Below are 17,755 nucleotides of genomic sequence, written 5' to 3' on the forward strand. Positions count from 1 at the left end.
GAAAAATTGTGCTTCCTTAGCTCAGTTTCCCCTGATTTGAGAAATATCTTCACAATTTTCTTTGTTACATGCACACAGTGCTCTATTTGCTAACAGTTACGCTAACAGGACGTTAGCGTAACTGTTAGGTGGATGGTGGCCACTGTTTACATTCTGGGAAGGAGGTCCCGTCCCCCTACAAGTGCATTTAAAAAGTACGGAATTAGCATTGCAGTTTCAAGCTTCAGACCAAGTGACCAAGTGTCACTGGTGGGAAACTGAGGTTGGGAAGCACAATTGCTCAAAAATACTACCCCTATTCTAGTAATACAAAGCTAAATGCAAATCGATGAAGTATTCCTGTAACATTTTGATATGATCCAATAAATGTGCTTAGAGGAGAGTTGTGATTATTTACAATAAATATTAAGCGATTGACTCTGTGCAAGAAAGAAAACTATGTAAGTATGACGTCGACTATTTATACCATTTCCTGTCTTAACCAGTTCTTTTTTAAAACAATGAAATCGACCCTAAAATGTTACAGTACACTTTGGAAAATGGCCAGTGCTAATGTAAAGACTACGTGATTTTGCAGTTAATGAGCTGAAACATGAAACTATGTTTTTCACCCCCACAGTGCAATCTGACCATTGATACCAACTTTTTTTTTTTTTTTTGTGCTTTCTTAAACAGATGGGCTTCTTCCGTCGGCGCTACAGAGAGATCATTGAGGCTGAGAAGAACAGGAAGGATAGCGATGAAAGCTGGGACTGGATGGAAAAGAATCACTGAGATATCCGGTGAGGCTCCCAGAGGAGCCAATGAGATTAGCGATTGGGTCGAGACGGATCCAATAGCATGGGGGGTACAATGGCCCAGCCACCCCAGTGGCACCAGGCCATTCAGTCTTCCATATGTGGAAGAGTAGAAAATTCTCCATATTTTTTGGAGACATGATATTTTTTTGTGGGCGGGTGGAGGGGAGGGAGGGAGGGAGGGAGGTGAAGGAACAGGTTTCTGAGGTGACAGTGTGGCTTACCAGAGGACAATCTCAAATGGAGGAAACTCCCAGCCAGCGGAGCATGGCTGCTGATAGAGACCCACACTTGTTTTGAGATGGCACGAATTACTGGTGGACAACAAAACCCTCAGGACTGTGTTATATAGCAGATTTATTTTTATACATACACTTTAAGCCATACTGTGTAAAACTGGGCTTTGACAGGAGCCGGGGTTATGAAGGCCATTATAAACATACTAACAGTATGTTTTCCGAAAAGCACTGATGTTTGATAAGAATGAATGCCTTGGATCCTTAGCTTTCCTTCTAATGCCAAGGATTTGACCCGTATGGCGTTCGATTGGAGTGAAAGATTGTATCTTCTCTCTCATCAGCCTGAGATCATTCAGTTTTACACCCACACACATGCACACACGCAGTCATTAAAACACTGTGTCCTGATGTCATGCGTCAGTATTTTTAGCGTTGTCTCATATCCATGAAGGCCCAGGGAAAGTGCCCTCTGAGATCATGATGACCTAGTTCAGGAAGCAGCAATCAGCTCTCTGTTAACGCTATTTCCCATGTTTTCCTTTGTTTTCCGTGCCTGAAATCTAAAGTATGGGTTAAGATTTTTACCCCCAGAAAGTCCGAGATTGACGTTTTAATCTTCACAGATTTCCACAAGCATTCCATTTATTTTGGTTTCTGATGCTTTTACCTGTGTTGGGTGTACAGTGGGTGTAAAGAGTAGGATTTTAACTGATTTTCATTTCAACCCTGACACTGAATGCTTGTGCAGTAGAGAGAACTATCTGAAGCTGCTTTTGCTGGGGAACTATTACGTAGGTACACAACTGGCTTTTTCTTTTTCTTCTTTTTTTTTTAAGATTGACCCCCCAAAGTTTCCATGTTCAATAAAAGGGAACCGCGTTGATTCACTATTATGTCAAGACATATGATTGTGGTATATTTCTGAAGCATTTCCAGATATCACCTAAATAGACCGCTCAATTTTACTATTATATTATTAGGACTTTAACATGAAATATGAGAGACACGACTCTCCACATGCCAGATGAAAACCTGGGATGTGAGTAATTTAGTCATTTACAGGGGTCTATGACATGACTAATGCCCCCAAATATAGGTGGGAATGTGCCGCACTCAATCACAACTCATAAACTAGCTCTTTCGGGGCTCAGGGGAAAAGCTCATTTTGAAGTCAACATGGAAGAATGTCTGTGCTTATAACTCTGCCCACCACTTAAGTCCACGGCTCATCAGTGCTCAATTAGTTTTTATGTTATTTGGATGACTGGTAAGATGGTGAATAGAATTTTGTAGAACACAGTGAGTTTAAGTGTAAATTAAACGTCACCAAAGGAGAATTTTTCCAAAAACTATTAGACAGTTGCAGAGATTTATCGCGAAATAACCTGTTTTAAATTATGCTTCATGAAGTTATTTTGGAAGACCTAATCATCAGTGACCATCAGATGTGTATGAATGATATTAAAATAGATATCAGTGAGTTTGTCACTGTGTTTTTTTGCAGTAGACCTGAGTAACATTGAAACGTGCAATGCCAAAGAACAAAATCTATATTTAAAGACTTCAGTGCTGAGTCACTTTATGTCTCACTATGATAGTTTTCCTCTCTATTGTGTTAAAGGAATTAATACACTTTATTTCACCGTTAATTTCCACTGGCATGATGGCATATACTGTACACATTCACGTCTTCCTTCTGTTAAAGTGATCTTTATGCAGAGAAAACCAACACTTGACATTTTTTTATTAAATCTTAACTGTGATGGTTATATTTTGTTTGTATATTTGTTTGTTGTCAGCAAATCTCACAGTTATTTGTTGTTTTGTGTTGTTGTTGTTGATGAGTATACTACTGTCACTGAATATCATTTCCATTATAGTGTGCCATATTGTTTTCAAATTTGAGCTGTATATTTATCTGTTGATAAATCTTAGAGTGAAAGGAACTGCCTGTGTTTGCCATTTTTGAGTGTGGCTGTTGGTGGACTTTCTTCTGGTGTTGATGGAGTGTGGTGCTCTCTGCTGGCTGTCGGGTGTACTTGCAGGCTGCTAGATTAATTACATTAATTCCTCCAGTGTTGTAAGATAGCATTATACACTATGATGAAATACACTGAAAAATGGACATTATATTGCATATTCCGATGAAGAAATACTGTTTACTATTGTAATACTACTATAATTTGTGAAATAACTGACGTTGCACAAAGCTGTTATGTTCTAAGTCCAGTTAATATTTGATCCTATTACCAAAATGGAACAACAAACATTGACTGTGACAACTTATGTTGAAAGATTTGATGACAAAGATTTATTGATCTTATTTCACTAAACCCTCTGTCCTTATTGATTAATCATTTTGTCAGTAAAGATAATAGTTGATGGATTAAAGGATGTTGGCAACCTTCAGTTGGAGAAAATCAAGCTACCTGATGAAGATTCCTTGGTCAGGTGACACCAGTTGCTATGAAACACAAACTTCTCTGTAGAGTACAATGAATTATTAAATACTTCTCTGAATGCAACAGGAACACCTCACCTAAGGGAGCCGCTCACTTTCTTTTGACAGGAGATCATCAGTCTGATAAATATGTCCTCTTTATTTGACCATGGACTCATCAGGACTGTGGTGGTGGAGCAGGTGGTCGCACCGCTCTCGTGTCATTTATGCCATTTGGTGCTGCTGTGTGAGAATTCAGAGGAGCCCGAACAGTTCAGTCACCTGGAGGAAGCGGCGCAGGCTGTGGCTCGAGCTACTGAAAACATGGCAGCAGTGGCTTCCAGGTATGTGACTATAGGAGCCTTTTATGTTAATTGTTGTCATGTCACACTTTTTTTTGTTTACAAAGGTTTTTTGCAGTAATATTTGTGGTGGTCATTGAATACACGGGGATTATAGCACAGTTCTTCTCGCTTAATTTACAGACAGATTGTTTAAGCCTTTTCTCATTTACATTTGTTTGCCTTAAACACACAAGGAGAATTAGTGACCTGAAATAAAAGAGCACACTCTAACACTTTACACTACATTACAGTATAGCATGGTAATAGTATGGTTACGGTGTGATACGTAATGTAATATTATGCTAAAGCAAATTACAGCTTAGTGATACAAAAAAATGGTATTAGTACAATACTTTACAGCAATTAATCTGCAATTAAGAATAAAGATTTTACGTGTAAAGCTTCAGGTGAATCAATTATGACATGCTTTTGTGTTCAACTGTTATACATTCTATCAAATAACTGCTTCTTTACCTTTAGGCAAATATGTGAGACAGGCGACGAGGTTTTGCACATGGAGATGTCATCGCTGTTGGAGTCGGTCTCCGTGTCTGGACAGCATGTGCTGCTGGCAGCCCAGAAACTCAACATTCAGCCAAGTTTGTCTGAACACAGAGAGGACCTCATCACTGCTACACAAAACGTCTTCCTGGGAGTTGTCAAAGTAGGATTTTTCTTCTCCTGGTCGAAAAGGAATCTCGAAATGTATTAACAAAATACCTCATATGCTATAAAATACCCTTTGAAATAGATAAAGATAGGCAGAAAGGAATGGCTGCATTGTCCGATGCCAGACAGTCGCTGATTAATAACACAAACAGATTCCAAGATACATCTTCAACAGCTGCATCTGCTTAACTTTCGCTGAGGTTTCCAAGAAACATATCTGTATAATCAGTGGGTTAACATCAGCTATTCCTTGTAAATCAGAAAAAAAGTACACACGTCTACGTTTTTACTGACACTTCAATAATCTCACAGTGTCTGCTCTATACAGTAGTTTGTGATTTACAGTGTTCAGTCAGAGCCAGAGTGGTTGACGCATCATTCACAGTTTCATTCCACTCTCATGGATTCAAGAAGAAGTATGAACTGTAACAGTAACACAGTGACCTTATCCGTGTTTCTACTTTTAGGTTCTGTTAGTGGACGACGACGCTACCGTCAGGAGAGTTGTAGCTGCGGCTGACGGGGTTTTGGAGTGTCTCGCAGAGATCGGCTCTTCTTTGGACACCAAGTCTCTGCTCAGATCTTTCCAGGTGTTCTCTGAGGCTTTGTTACGCCTTAATACTCTGACAGTGGAGAGAGCAAATTCCTTACAGGACCCCAGACAAAGAAAACAGCTTCTTGATTCACTGGAGACCCTAAAGAGGTGCATCTCCATGCTGCACACAGCTACGATCACAACCATCAAACACCCTGCATGCGAGCAGGCGCAGGCAGCGAAGAGGTACATTCTGGAGAAGGTGCAAAGCACGGTGAGTGACATTATTATAACGCTTAATAGCGAATGTTATAAGGGAACAATGGGGCCTTTTGGATATTACACGGGGAGGAGGACCAGCTTGCTGCAGATTCTTACTAGTTCTTCCACCTGCTCAATCCAAAGTAGTGGCTTTGATAGCATAGTAAGAGATCTGGTGTTTCACTGCATGGTTGTGGCAAGCTCTTCTCGTAGAGAGTTTCAGCAAAAGGTGGTCGGCCACTGCCGTCACATCCTGCAGTTCTGGTCAGACGTGAAAAGGATTTTAAAGCCCACAGGGAATCCTGATGAGCAGAGCCTTGACAGCACATCGGCGTTGTTGGTGCAACAGATACGGATGCTTGACACAGATTTGATACCAGCTCTCCTCTATCAAGTCTTGGACACATTTCTTTCAGCATCTTCTGCACTTCAAGAGCTGCTGCGAGTGACGAGACAGATCCTGGCAGCAGATTCGTCAACAGAGACGGATCTGACCTTTCTTCAGCCGCTTGTTGAGGATTTCATTTCTGCCACCGATAGAATAACACAAGTGGCTAACTTCATCTCGGCTATGACTGCTGATGCAAAGGGTTTGGAGAATGTGGAGAACTCACGGGTTTGCCTGACAAGGCTCAGAGCTCGGATCGCACCTCTGTCACTGGAGTTGGCGGATAATTCCTTGCAAACTGTTCAGAAACTCCACGAGGTCTGTCGAAAATGGGAGGAGGAGGCAAGTCAGCTTCAGGATGCCATCAGTGATGTGGTGGATGTGAAGGAGTTCACCAGTATTGCTATTCAGGAGATGGTCCTTGACCGGCATGGATGTGACGCAGCATACAGAGAGCAGAGCTACACATCGTTTGAGGGACATGCGACAAATCTTCTCTGTCACATGGAGACGGCGATTCACTCGGCGAGGCGGCACTTGGACAGAAGTGATAACCCTATTTACAGGAATGGCCTCCTGGTCCTGCTGAGACAGGTCCAGTCATCTCAGAGCAAAGTGTGTGAGTCAGTCAGAGGCATGCTCCTCGGTGTCTGTCTCAACGTGGAGGTCTACTCGACCTTCTCAGACAGCGTGTCCACAGTCCTCCAACATTTTAAAGTGTTAAGAGAGGGACTGGACGGCCAGCAGCATCCACATCTCCTGAGCCCATTGCGAGAGGGTGCACGTCAGCCTCGAATCCCGCAGTTATGTTTGCCTGAGAAGGACACTTGTGAACTGAGCCTGGATCGTAGGATAAGAGGCTCTGACTCGCCTGTTTTGGAGGTAACGGAGAGGGATTCTCACGCTGAACATGAGGAGGAGCGCTCAGATGAGAAGACTGTAGGAGGAGAACTGCCTCATATATACGACATTGATGATTTAAAGATCCCAGGTGTCTCCAGTGTGCCCAAACTGATTCGCAAGCATCTTGAATTTGACCTTCTGCCCCTCATTTATGAAGTTGTGACTGTGACTAAAGAGAAAGATGTGACAGTGCTCAACCAGGCCTGCACCGGGGTTCTTGAGTTGTCAAACTATTATGTTCAAGCGACTAAGGAAGCCCCGGCCGTTGTTGACGCAGTCGATTGTCAAACACTGGAAAGTTTTAGAGCGGAGCTCTTGTCGCTGACTCCACTGCTCGTCCAGACGGCTCAAGAGACGGCAATGAGCTCGGCAATGAGCACAGAGAGCCTTTATAAACACAGTACACGGTTTTCTGACCTCATCAGCAACATTAGACACATTTTACTGCCAGTAGCTGGAACCTGGTATCATGCTGTTTATGCTGAGCTGCAAGGAAATCTATCTATAGCTGTGGCAACTACTGTCACACAACATCTAAATGAAGTGATACATTTAGGGGCTGACACGGTCCAGCTCCTGATGACATCATCGCATTTAACCTCAACAGACAGTCAAGAAACCTTCAGCATTTTACACAACAAGCTCAACAAGGCACAGAACAACACACGGTGTCTGGTCGAGTTTACCACCTCTCTGAAAGGACAGGTGGATCAGTCAGAGGGACTCTGTATCTTATGGGGTCTCTCCATTCAGATTTTGCTAAGTTCTCTCGATAAGATTTTGGGAACATCCGCTGCGGTGAACCAGCTTAGCCCTCAGAAACAGCTGTCAGTGTTGTCGGAGAACTCGCTTCGGATCCAAGAGGCCGCGAGGATCACCAGCCTGAATTGCAAAAGTACTTACAAATCCAAACAGCTCACAGGATTCCAGGATGAACTCAAAACACTGACTGAAGCGTACCTTAAAGCTGCAGAGGAGCTCGGCCTAATGCCGAGTGTGATGCAGCTTGCGAGATCTGAATTCTTTCAGAGACAACTTTTGATTAAAATGAGAATACTTTCTGGTTATTTGATGAAAGTGAATAAGGATTATGGCGCCGCACTTCAAAGTCTTGTCGGCATTGCTCGTTTTTCAGCTGAACACTTCAGAGAGAGCAACACGGAAGACACAGAGCAAACATTTGAAAAAGCGGTGAAAGCACTTCTTGAAAATGTCAAATCGGCGACCAAGAGAGTGGAGGACAGTTTGAACTACATCAAAGATCCCCACGCGCGCTCCAGCCTGAGGTCCATCAACGACCACATGTCCTTCCAGATTTCAGATATCATAAGCAGGGCAAGGCTCATGGTTGAGACTCGTTATGTTTCTGACACTGTAAGTTTGGATGTGCAGATACAGTGCTGGTCGGCTAAAGCTCACCATGTGGTGGAGGAGATCAGGAGGCAAGACGGGATTCACCCAGAGGCAAAAGAGCTCATCAGGACTGGTCTACAGGGCAGAACACCTGAGGTCACCAAAGAAGCGTTGTCTGCATTTCCCTCTCAAGTCAAAGAGGAGGAAGACAAAACAGTCACATGCTCACAGAAAGGCAGAACAGAAGGTGTAGATGCTCCACAGATGAACACACAGGTGGCCGCTGTGGCCAAATACCAGACTGGAAATATGGAGAAATATGTAGGTAATTCATAGTTGGAAAATTTTGTTTTACAACAAATACTTCCTTTGTGTCACAGTGAATTGAATATTTGTGTTTTTTTTCTCCACAGGATGTGGTCAGGTGTGGAGAATACAAAGAAGCTTCTTCACTGACCTACACCTCCCTTTTTCTGAAACAAGAAAGTGATAGCTGGGATCCCAAGGACAACAAAATCGTCCAGGTGACCCGGAAGATGGCGGACACAATATGCCACATGACTCAGTACTTGAAGAAGAGAGGCCCAATACTAGTAAGGACCGTCTTTGGTGAAAATGTGTCTTGATATTTACAGGTAACATGATCCACAGCCATTTCTCTTTTCAGAATAAGGAGGCATTCGTCACCGCGGCCAAAGATGTCATCTCAAACTGCCAGTCACTCACTCAGTTTATCAGAGTCATTGCCAACCACTGCTTGGATCAACAGTGTACGGTTGAGCTGTCCCTGATTGTTGAGCAGCTTCTCACCATCACCAACCAGCTCAACATCATCTCCAGGTCAGGAATTCGCTAAAAACTTTCTATGAAAAAAGTAATAAAAGCATACGAAGGCTATAAAATAAAAAAATAAAAATCTCAATGTCTACTTAGCGTTAACGCTGTAACACCTGGGTGCAAATCGTCGGATGAGATCCTGGTGAAGAACGCACAGAATCTCCTCCAAACAGTGCTGCGTGGTGTCCGTGCAGCTGAGACGGCCTGCATCACTGTAAATTCCACACCAGTGACACAGTAACAAACCTGTCGAAGCATTACGATTCAGCTCAACGTGTCTGTTACGTGACCTCCTGGGAATTGTCGCCTGAGCCATTAAAACTGCACGGTTGCACTCTCATTCCAGGGTTTGAAGCAGCCGGAACCAAACTCAGACGGAGCAGAGGCTACGGCTCTGTGTTTCCAGTGGAAAAGGAATCTGGAGCTCCACCGAGCCCAGCAGACCTCTAACCCAGAGACTGACGAGCTTGGTTTGAGGAAGACCTCGTCCCACCCTGTAGCACCCAGTCTCGCCCCACCAGTGAACGTACAGCATGGCTACAAGTGACGCACGTTAGACGGTCGCTTCTGGTTTGTGTGGTAGAGCTTTTAAAAATGACGCAAGAAAACCTTTAGACCATTGTCAACGACATTTGTCTTGAACGTGCACACTAACGCGACATAATATTCATAATAAAATAAAGAAATAGTGATTTTTTTTCTCTCTTTATTTCAACTATTTGTAGTAAAATCAATGAAATGTAACCATTTTATGTTAAAATGTAAAACAGTATTATCACAACCACTGTGCTTAAAGAAATAGCCATTACAAAACTCACAAACTCACAAATGCAAAGTGTATTCCATACAAAAGAGGGATTTACAAGGTGAAGTATGAAAACAATAGAAAAGTAAATAGCTTAGTTTCAGTAAAACAACCATCTCACCTCAGACGCACAATTGTCAAGCAAAACAACTTTTCCAAGCGATATAGTGTGCGCCCGGTAATGTTTTATAGTGTTCTTCCTTTCAAGTCCAATAAAGTTCAAAAATATAAACACAAAATACAACGGTGGTCCAATACGACAACTTCCATGAAGCTGACCTAGCTGATCAGGTGATTGTCCACCACAAAAGTGTAATAATTGTAATAATGTCACCCAAATTTTACACCCTGGACCTTTAAACAGTGAGCGTTTTGGGGAATGACAATGATAAATCAATATAAATGTATTTGTTATTCTTACTCATTGGTGATAGGGTTAAAAAAAAGGCCACGACAGTAACGTCCTCAAAGCTTTTTGGCCATTTTAAAATGATAATTATCCAACAATGTCCAAAGATTAAAAACTATATGGTTGCAGTGTTACAAAAATCTAAAATTTCCTTTCAGCTATGCAGGAAACAGTCAATTGAAAACATACTGCACAAACAACTCAGCAAACTAGCTTAACCATATCGGACGTAGATGAAATCGGCTGTAAAAAAAAAAGGCAGCGGCAATCGATTACTGCTACATGCGACAAGAACCTACAGGAAGTTAGGATTTTTCTGAGCTGATCCCACGCTCATATCAGGGTGTGTGGTGAAGACTGGAAATACTGGAGAAAAACAAAAATCCCTTACACAAGTGAGCACAAATGTAACGACATCATAATATAAAAGTGTGTTGAAATAAATATGAAATTACAAAAACAGCTAATAACAAGGGAATCCTTTGATCGATGACTCTCTGCAAGTAGAGAGAGAAAGAATGAACTGGAGCTGTAATGCCTGGTGTGAACCATGGACAACATGTCATGTTTTCTTAATTCCTTTTTTCAAATACATACAAGAAAGTTCCATAACGATAAAAAGACCTTAACATAAACACCTCCATAGCGCTCGGCATTAATATGATCATGTTAAAACACGGTTTCTGTACACAAGTCCGTCATCGTGTCCACAATGAAAAAAATGTGCCGTGCACATTTTATCCAGGATGATTTATATATATATATATGTAGAAATAAATAGATTCATGTAAAGCTAAATAAGATGAACCAAATTGTTTTATCAATATACAGGTTTTTTTTAGTGTTTACTGACAGAAAGGGGAAGCAGTGGGATCAAAAGTCTTGAAAACGTCTTTGAGCGTCCTGTCATCTGCTTCATCCTCTGGATCCCCTTGTTTCTGCTCCTCCTTTGGAGCCGCCTCCTCCTCCCGTTCCCCCCCCTTTTCCTCCTGTTGCTCCTTCTGCTCCTGGTCCTTCTTTAGCTCGGCCTCCTCCTGTGTTCCTGTAGAGCCCTGTCCTGAAAGTTTGGCCTGTCTGGGGTCAGTGTACTGGGGTCGCATCAGCCCCGCCAGAGCCTGAATGGGTAGATTATGAACTGCAGGGGGTTTGACAGGTGAGACAGGAGGAACTGTGGGAGAGCTGGAGGGCAGAGACTGCTCTGATAAGTCTGTGTTCCTGACCTCCTCAAAAGAGTCACTTCGTTTGGTTGGTGAGAGTGATTGTGGCACAGCACTCTCTCTCTTAGCGGGATGTTTCAGAATCCCCACCTTATTGGGAGACTCTACTTGTTCCTTCTGCTCCGCTTGGGTACGAGGATCATATAGACTGATTCCCCCAAGGATTGTTGTCGGACTCTCTAAACCTCCACCTGTAGATGCCAAACGAGGGGCATAAGGCGGCAACCTCTCAGGCTCTGGCTTGGCTCTAGCAGCATGAGGAGAGGAGCTGGAGCTTGCCTTCTGTAGTCGAGGATCCACAGCTACTCCTCCAGAAGAGGGTTCCTTCTGAACCAACAGCTTGGAGTCCAAACTTCCAGTACGCTTGAGTCTGGGATCCAGAGTTTTTTGCTGGCGTGGGTCAACAGGCCTCTCTGTGGAGGACCGAGCCTCTAGAGATACTGAGGGCAAACGATTCTTCAAACGTGCAGCTATCAATCTGGGGTCAGTGGGCGGAGGACTGGAAACTGGGGGATGGTCAGGCAGGTTTGTACGGTTCATTTGAGCATCGGCTATAAGAGGTGGCAGAGGGAGGTTGATGGAGTGTTCCTGCTTGGGCACCAGGGAAGGGATTAGGTCCTCAGGGGCCCACACCACAGTCTGAGCAAAGGCAGGCCGCTGGAGCAGAATGTCCACCCGGATGTGGCTAAACTGCTTTAACTGGCACCGAGGGTCCCGCAGCACCACACCAGGACTGGCTTCCAGAGGGATGAGAACTGCTCTGTCCCGGAGCTCCCGCTCTCCTTCATCATCCTCTTCCCCTGCATGAGTTTTCTGAGGAACAGTGAGGCTCTGCTGATGATACGGACTTTTATCAATTGGTCTCGTCTTTCTGGGGTCTCTGGAGAGACGAGGATCTGCAGCCCCATCCGGATCTTTTTTCACATCAGGCAGTCTTTGTCGAGGGTCCATCTTCACACGTGGGTCAGTGGGTGGTGCCCTCTCCTTTACAGTCCGAGGGTCTCCTCCTACTGGGCCTGCTGGAGCAACCTGGGAGGGCTTGGACTGAGGCTGCTGCATCTCACTCTGCTTTTTCAGCGTTTTAAGGATGGAGGCAACACAGCTCCCATCCTCCTCATCACTGGAGTACCAGTTTGTAGTTTCATCTGCAAAAATGATTCAATCATAATTAAATGTTCCTGAAAGTTATTTTAAGGCGTGCAGATACTTTTAAGGGGGATTTCAGGACTTCTGCAGCCTTCGGTTTAGCTTTACCTCAGACACTTACCTCTGTATGCATTAGTATCATCCTGAACCTCGGCTCTCTGTGGCTCATTCCCCTGTGTCTGTGTGAGGTGTATAAAGATGGCTTTCTGCACTGCTGGAGGTAAAGACTGCAACTGTGACTCTGCACCCATCTGCTGCTGCTGGTTCTGTACGAAGGCCAGAGCTGGGTCTACTGTAATGAGGGAAAAAAAGGTCACATTTTCAGCACTGCTTAAAAGCATATTTAACCTACTAGTAGATCACATCAACCTAACACTGACCTCCTGGTTGACCCATGGCCTGGTTTTGAAGGAAGCTGCCAACTGGCTCTACAGGGTTTTGACCCAGTGATGGAAAAGGGAAAAGACTTTGAAGCATCTGTAGATCTGGAACAGCAGGAAACGGAGGCCTCTGCATATTCCCCTGAGGGTTCATATTAGACTGGTTTCCATGGAAAGGTGGTGGTTGACCAGGGGGGACTGGTGGCGGCATTGGAAATCCATGAGGTGGGTGCTGGCCTGTCGGGCTCTGTGGCATAGACGGTCCTGCTGGGTGACCCATAGCACCAGGTGAACCAGATAGAGGAAGTGAGGGAGCAGAAGGACCTGAAGGCACCATATCTCCACTCTGTGTGTCCTCTGAGCCGCCACTAAACTGACCAGTGCCTTCACTTTGATTCTGGGAGAAGTTGGATCCACTGAAAAACAAAGTTCACTGTTAGGTTGAGGAAAAGTTCCAAGTACTCTTCAGAGTTAAGAGATTAATTTGGTTACCTGAGACAGATTTTTTGGGCCAAGTCTACAGTCGGTTGAACCTTGATTTCAAACAGCGAGGGGATCTTCTTCCCTGCTTGGCCAGAAGCTCCATCTGTGGGACTGCTCTGACCAGGGGTGGGCAGCAACCCCACACCAGGAGGAGGCTTTGGAAGCGGGGCGATACCCTGCTTCCTCAGATCCTCCAGCTCTAGCTCGTCCTCGCGGGCATTCTCCTCCTCTGTGTTAATTATCTGATCAATTTAGTCAGAAAGCAGAAATAAATATGAATGCTGAGCATTAAAGCTTAGAGGTATTCAATATCAAAAAGACTTTTTTTTTCTTCATACTTTATCAAGCAACTCCTTGGTCACGTCAGTCAGAGATTCATGGGAGAATTTGCAGTTGTCTCCTTGATAGCATTTGGCTCCTGTGTGAAAGAACTTGCACGGGTATTCATGTGCAGTCACAGGTTAAGGAACAGAACGCAACACAACTTCACAGTGCAATTAAACCACTTGTCATTAGTGAAGGATATTGTGCATGTAAATGCAGTTGTCTCCTTTACTGCAGTATCCTTGGAGGTAAAATTTACAAAGTTCCCTTTTCTTTTCGAGCGCGACAAGCTCGTGTTCAAACTTGCACTGTTCCCCCTGGAAAAAAAGACGCCATCGTTCGATTTTTCATCATTTTCTCCACATATTTTGCTTTGCTTTGTGAAAATGTGTGCAAAAATAACATTAGTGCATTACTGCACCTTGATGCATCGACCCTCCAGGAAGTACTTGCAGATGAATTTGCCATTGTGTTCAATTGTGTGCTGACTGATAAACTCCTTGCTCATAATTGGTCGTTTCTTCTGAAAGCCGGTGGACATTTTTCCTTCCTGGAGCATGAAATGAACAAGAGAGCCTTTAGTTTTTAGGTTTTAGTTGTATCATTCCTTTTTTTTCCTTTATCAAAGTACTGTTGATATTCCATAACTACTATTTGGACTGTAGACCATAATTATTAATGTTATAAAACTAATATAATACTATTTTTCAATACACTATTAATGCAAACAGCTGAGTTTTGAGGGACATCTTTAATCTCACCATGTCCTCCATTCCCTGATCTCCTCCACGACCTCGTCCCCGTCCGCCCCAAGGTTTGCCCTTCATCTTCTTGTTCTTGAGGAGCATGCCGCGTCCTCTACCTGGTCCACTCCCTCTGCCTCGTCCCCTCTGCCCAACTGAAAATGACATTGTGGAAGAAGCTCAGTCTCAAAACACACTAAACAACCGTAAAAAAAAAAAAAAAAGAAAAAAAAAAGGTCTTCTTACACTGTTGGTGTTTCATCCCCCTCATGCTTCCTCTCTTCATCTGGTCTTTAACATATCGACCCCTTCCCTGACCTGGGGATGTTGAATCTTTTGACTGCTGATAGTCGGACATGTCATCATCATAATCGTCCTCCTCTTCGTCGTAGTCGTCACTGTAGTCACTGTATTTGTCAAAATCACTGCTCTTGTGCGGCGGCGACCTCTGAGCGTTGCCGTGGCCTCCCTTTGACTCCCGTCCATGCTAAGACAACGACAGACATCACATATTAATACTCTATAAAAACATTAAGTGTCAGCATGCCAGTGGAGCTGGAGTCACCTGGCCATCAGCCTCGCTTCTGGATCCCTGGCTCTTCCTGTTTTTAGGCCTTTCTTGTCGGTCGTAGTCAGAGTCGTAACTGTCAGAACTGGAGCTGCTGGTCGGGGAGTGGTGCTGAGGAGGAGGCACGACATTATTACAGTGAGTTTTTAATGAATCTTTGTTGTTCACATTCACAGTCCTGCGACATTGTAATAACAAGCATTATAGCGTCATACTTTCTGCCTGTCACGTCTCCTCCTTTTAGACTTCCTCTTCTCTCTGGTCTTTTTGTGTCTTTTCCTGGAGTGCCTGTGAGTCTTCTCTTCTTTCTCTTTGGCTTTCTCTTTTTCTTTCTCCTTGTCCTTTTCTTCACTCACCTCCAGGGCCTCTTTAGTTTCCTCATCGATTCCAATCCCTTCATCGTCTATTTCTCCATCCTCTAGTTCACCGTCCTCTCTAAAGTGAGGAAAAGTGAGGAAAACAGTTATAAACAGTGATAGAACGGCTGATAAACCTGTATAACGTTTCAATAATAACTTTCTGTAATGTCTTTAATGCCTTAGAGCAAAATACTAAATATCGTGCCAGACATGTTCCAAAATGCCCTGAGCGTTTCCAGCATTATAATCATCATATTAATAATCAAAGGCTAAGTCTTTATTTCCTGTATGCGGTTAGTTTATGAAAACAAGATTAAATTCAACCTCACAATGAATAAAATACACCAAAACCTCATATGAATGTAACCTGGAAACAAAGAACATTGTCAAAAAACACACACTATTTAAATAAACTTATTTAAGCAGCAAAATGACATCATGAAAATATTGTGAATGACAAATGAAATCCTGTAGCACACGATGGATACAGTAAGGTAAATACTAACATCTATTATTTTTATGATTGGCAGTGGGCCTCTTTCTACATGTTTGCTGGTGTAAAATATGTGTATGTGCTTTATGAACAATTTCTGACGGTATTGTTTTCATATCGTGTGATATCAGCCGCTAAAAAAAAAACAGCGCAAGTGAGATAGTGAAACAAAATCACCATGACATGGGAAACTATTTGGACTCACTTATCAGTCCTCTAACACCTGAACAGCTCCGGCTTTAACCAGGCACGCTTAACAGTTAACAAAAACATGATACTGTTCCTACTCTCATTTAGATCCAATATGCCAAGTTCAATATTTTTGAATGAACTAAATGATTTCATTTTCAACTACTGTTACCAAATTCAAGACAACAAATGTAAGCAAACAATAACCACATAACGACATTTATAGAAACGTGTTCCACTGGTTCTAACATGCAATAGAACCAAAATCTTTCTCGCTGAGCAACTACAAGCTTTAAAGGCCCAGTATGCAACAGTTAAGTGACATCTTATGGTGAGACTGCAGATTTTTCCACAAGCATCAGCAGCCTCTGAACACCAGGGTATTCATTACCACTTTAAAATGCACAGTAACTGCTCCAGCAGGTTTGTCCATATGGAAACATGCCAGTGCAAGATGGCGGCTTCCTTACAGCAAGGCCCTTGATCTAAGGCTAAAAACCCCAAACAATGTTTAATGTTTAAGTGGTTTTACACATATACAGACACATCTATAGATGACTAATCCTCCTCTAAATGTTACACAACTGACCTTTAACCTCCCTCAAATGAAGTCTACACCAGCTGACTCGCTTTCAAAAACCCCCAGAGCCAACTAAAATTGCCCTCCTGCCTGGCAGCCATGTTAGGATTTACAGACAAATGGCCTTTTGAGATTTCAACCCTGAGTGAACCCTGTGTCTCAGCAGTACAGCCTCACAGCCACTAGGTGGCGTACAGGACGGGGATGGGCGTGGCACTGGCACCATGGTCACTAGCACAGTTTCCCGGCAGATGGCAACCATGTAGCCGTGAATCCGCCCAGGTACCACAACACATAATGATGAGGTGTGCTACTTTGGCATGGAAGATGATCATGGAAATGAGTGTTGTCGACGCAGTGATGGGGAAATCTACAGTATCTGGACAGCGTTATTCAACTGCACCACAGACGCATGCAAAGATATGTGAGGTGTGGGAAGGAGGAGGAGGAGGAGGAGGAGGTGGGGGAGGAGGAGAACACCGTGGGAATGGCTCTGTGCCCTGCAATTAATGTTGAAAAGAAGGGGAGAAAAAAAAGAAACAGTCACACAAGCATGTAGACCCACAGCACTGAAACGCACAGATGAGCGCATTAACAATGGCACAAGAACGTTACTCGACCTTTCATCCCCTGCAAGCTCAGAGTCTGTCATGTTTTTGTCAAGAACAGGGGCTGGGGGACTGGAAACAAGGCTCACAGAAGCCATTGGAGAAGCGGATCTGCCTCCCTTTTCCCTCCCCGGTACCAGAGTGAATTAACTCAAGTCACTCAAGGAGACGTTGGCCTGTGAGAGATGCTGTGAAGATTTCAGACTGGAAAAAACTCACGGTGTTACATGTCTCGACAGAGACAAGTGAACAGACACTGTCCTCTTTCATGTCAATGGCGTTTTAACTCAGTGAGCAACTGCTCGGTAGCCCCGCTTTGCTAATGTCCAGTCGGTTGACAGCTGCCATGGTGCAACAGAGGAGACGCAGGGAGGAACAGACACAAGTGTAACGGTGCTCGTTGGCTTCAGCATCTTCATGTTCGTTTCTCTCAACATCATCACAAAATGGCTTCTGAGATCTGCAGCACATTTGTCGATTATGTATTCCTCTGTGTGTGTGTGTATATATAGCGCTGTGCGGATCGACCTAACGTCGGTACAGCACTCGCGCGTCAGTCATTGGTCGAGCGTCGCTCTGGGGCAGAGAGCTGCGGTTGTGATTGGTCAGAAGCGACGTCAGTCATTATCAACATCTGCAACAATGACGCGCGTATGCGACGCGGGCTTGTGTTCTTTTTCGCGTT

The 17,755-nt window shown here is 43.8% G+C and overlaps 3 protein-coding genes across 3 annotated transcripts in view; 2 read left to right on the forward strand and 1 right to left on the reverse strand.

The window, feature by feature from the left end:
- Positions 1 to 950, forward strand: part of itga9 (integrin, alpha 9) — a 44,257-nt gene extending 43,307 nt beyond the window's left edge. Inside the window, exon 28 of the mRNA XM_044046256.1 lies at positions 676 to 950. Within this exon, the coding sequence (XP_043902191.1) occupies positions 676 to 774 (99 nt within the window). The 3' untranslated portion in view covers positions 775 to 950. The remainder of the gene's footprint in view (positions 1 to 675) is intronic.
- A 2,604-nt stretch (positions 951 to 3,554) lies between these two features.
- On the forward strand, positions 3,555 to 9,425 carry LOC122782026. Its single transcript, XM_044046200.1, has 7 exons — positions 3,555 to 3,820; positions 4,301 to 4,484; positions 4,957 to 5,298; positions 8,343 to 8,522; positions 8,597 to 8,769; positions 8,863 to 8,980; positions 9,113 to 9,425. The coding sequence occupies exons 1-7, from the start codon at positions 3,627 to 3,629 to the stop codon at positions 9,311 to 9,313; spliced, it is 1,392 nt and encodes a 463-aa protein (XP_043902135.1). The 5' UTR covers positions 3,555 to 3,626; the 3' UTR covers positions 9,314 to 9,425.
- A 30-nt stretch (positions 9,426 to 9,455) lies between these two features.
- On the reverse strand, positions 9,456 to 17,581 carry LOC122782025 (zinc finger CCCH domain-containing protein 6). Its single transcript, XM_044046199.1, has 12 exons — positions 17,083 to 17,581; positions 15,057 to 15,276; positions 14,839 to 14,952; positions 14,520 to 14,760; positions 14,292 to 14,428; positions 13,952 to 14,080; positions 13,733 to 13,847; positions 13,545 to 13,654; positions 13,216 to 13,448; positions 12,724 to 13,139; positions 12,465 to 12,635; positions 9,456 to 12,342 (listed from the first exon to the last, which is right to left on the reverse strand). Exons 1-12 carry the CDS (start codon positions 17,166 to 17,168, stop codon positions 10,826 to 10,828), a joined length of 3,489 nt encoding a protein of 1,162 aa, XP_043902134.1. The 5' UTR covers positions 17,169 to 17,581; the 3' UTR covers positions 9,456 to 10,825.
- Between the last annotated feature and the right edge of the window lie 174 nt (positions 17,582 to 17,755).

Source organism: Solea senegalensis, linkage group LG15 (assembly GCF_019176455.1).
Source record: "Solea senegalensis isolate Sse05_10M linkage group LG15, IFAPA_SoseM_1, whole genome shotgun sequence".
NCBI classification, from domain to species: Eukaryota; Metazoa; Chordata; class Actinopteri; order Pleuronectiformes; family Soleidae; genus Solea; species Solea senegalensis.

What these genes read in the sequence shown, in the direction of transcription:
- LOC122782026 (XM_044046200.1), top strand. Translation starts at nt 3,627, where the DNA reads ATGTCCTCTTTATTTGACCATGGACTCATCAGGACTGTGGTGGTGGAG. An exon ending in ATGGCAGCAGTGGCTTCCAG is followed by an intron (nt 3,821 to 4,300) that starts GTATGTGACTAT and finishes CTTTACCTTTAG; the next exon opens with GCAAATATGTGAGACAGGCG. An exon ending in CAGCTCAACATCATCTCCAG is followed by an intron (nt 8,770 to 8,862) that starts GTCAGGAATTCG and finishes ATGTCTACTTAG; the next exon opens with CGTTAACGCTGTAACACCTG.
- LOC122782025 (XM_044046199.1), bottom strand. Translation starts at nt 17,168, where the DNA reads ATGGCTTCTGTGAGCCTTGTTTCCAGTCCCCCAGCCCCTGTTCTTGAC. An exon ending in TGGAGGGTCGATGCATCAAG is followed by an intron (nt 13,848 to 13,951) that starts GTGCAGTAATGC and finishes CTTTTTTTCCAG; the next exon opens with GGGGAACAGTGCAAGTTTGA. An exon ending in CCAAGGAGTTGCTTGATAAA is followed by an intron (nt 13,449 to 13,544) that starts GTATGAAGAAAA and finishes TAAATTGATCAG; the next exon opens with ATAATTAACACAGAGGAGGA.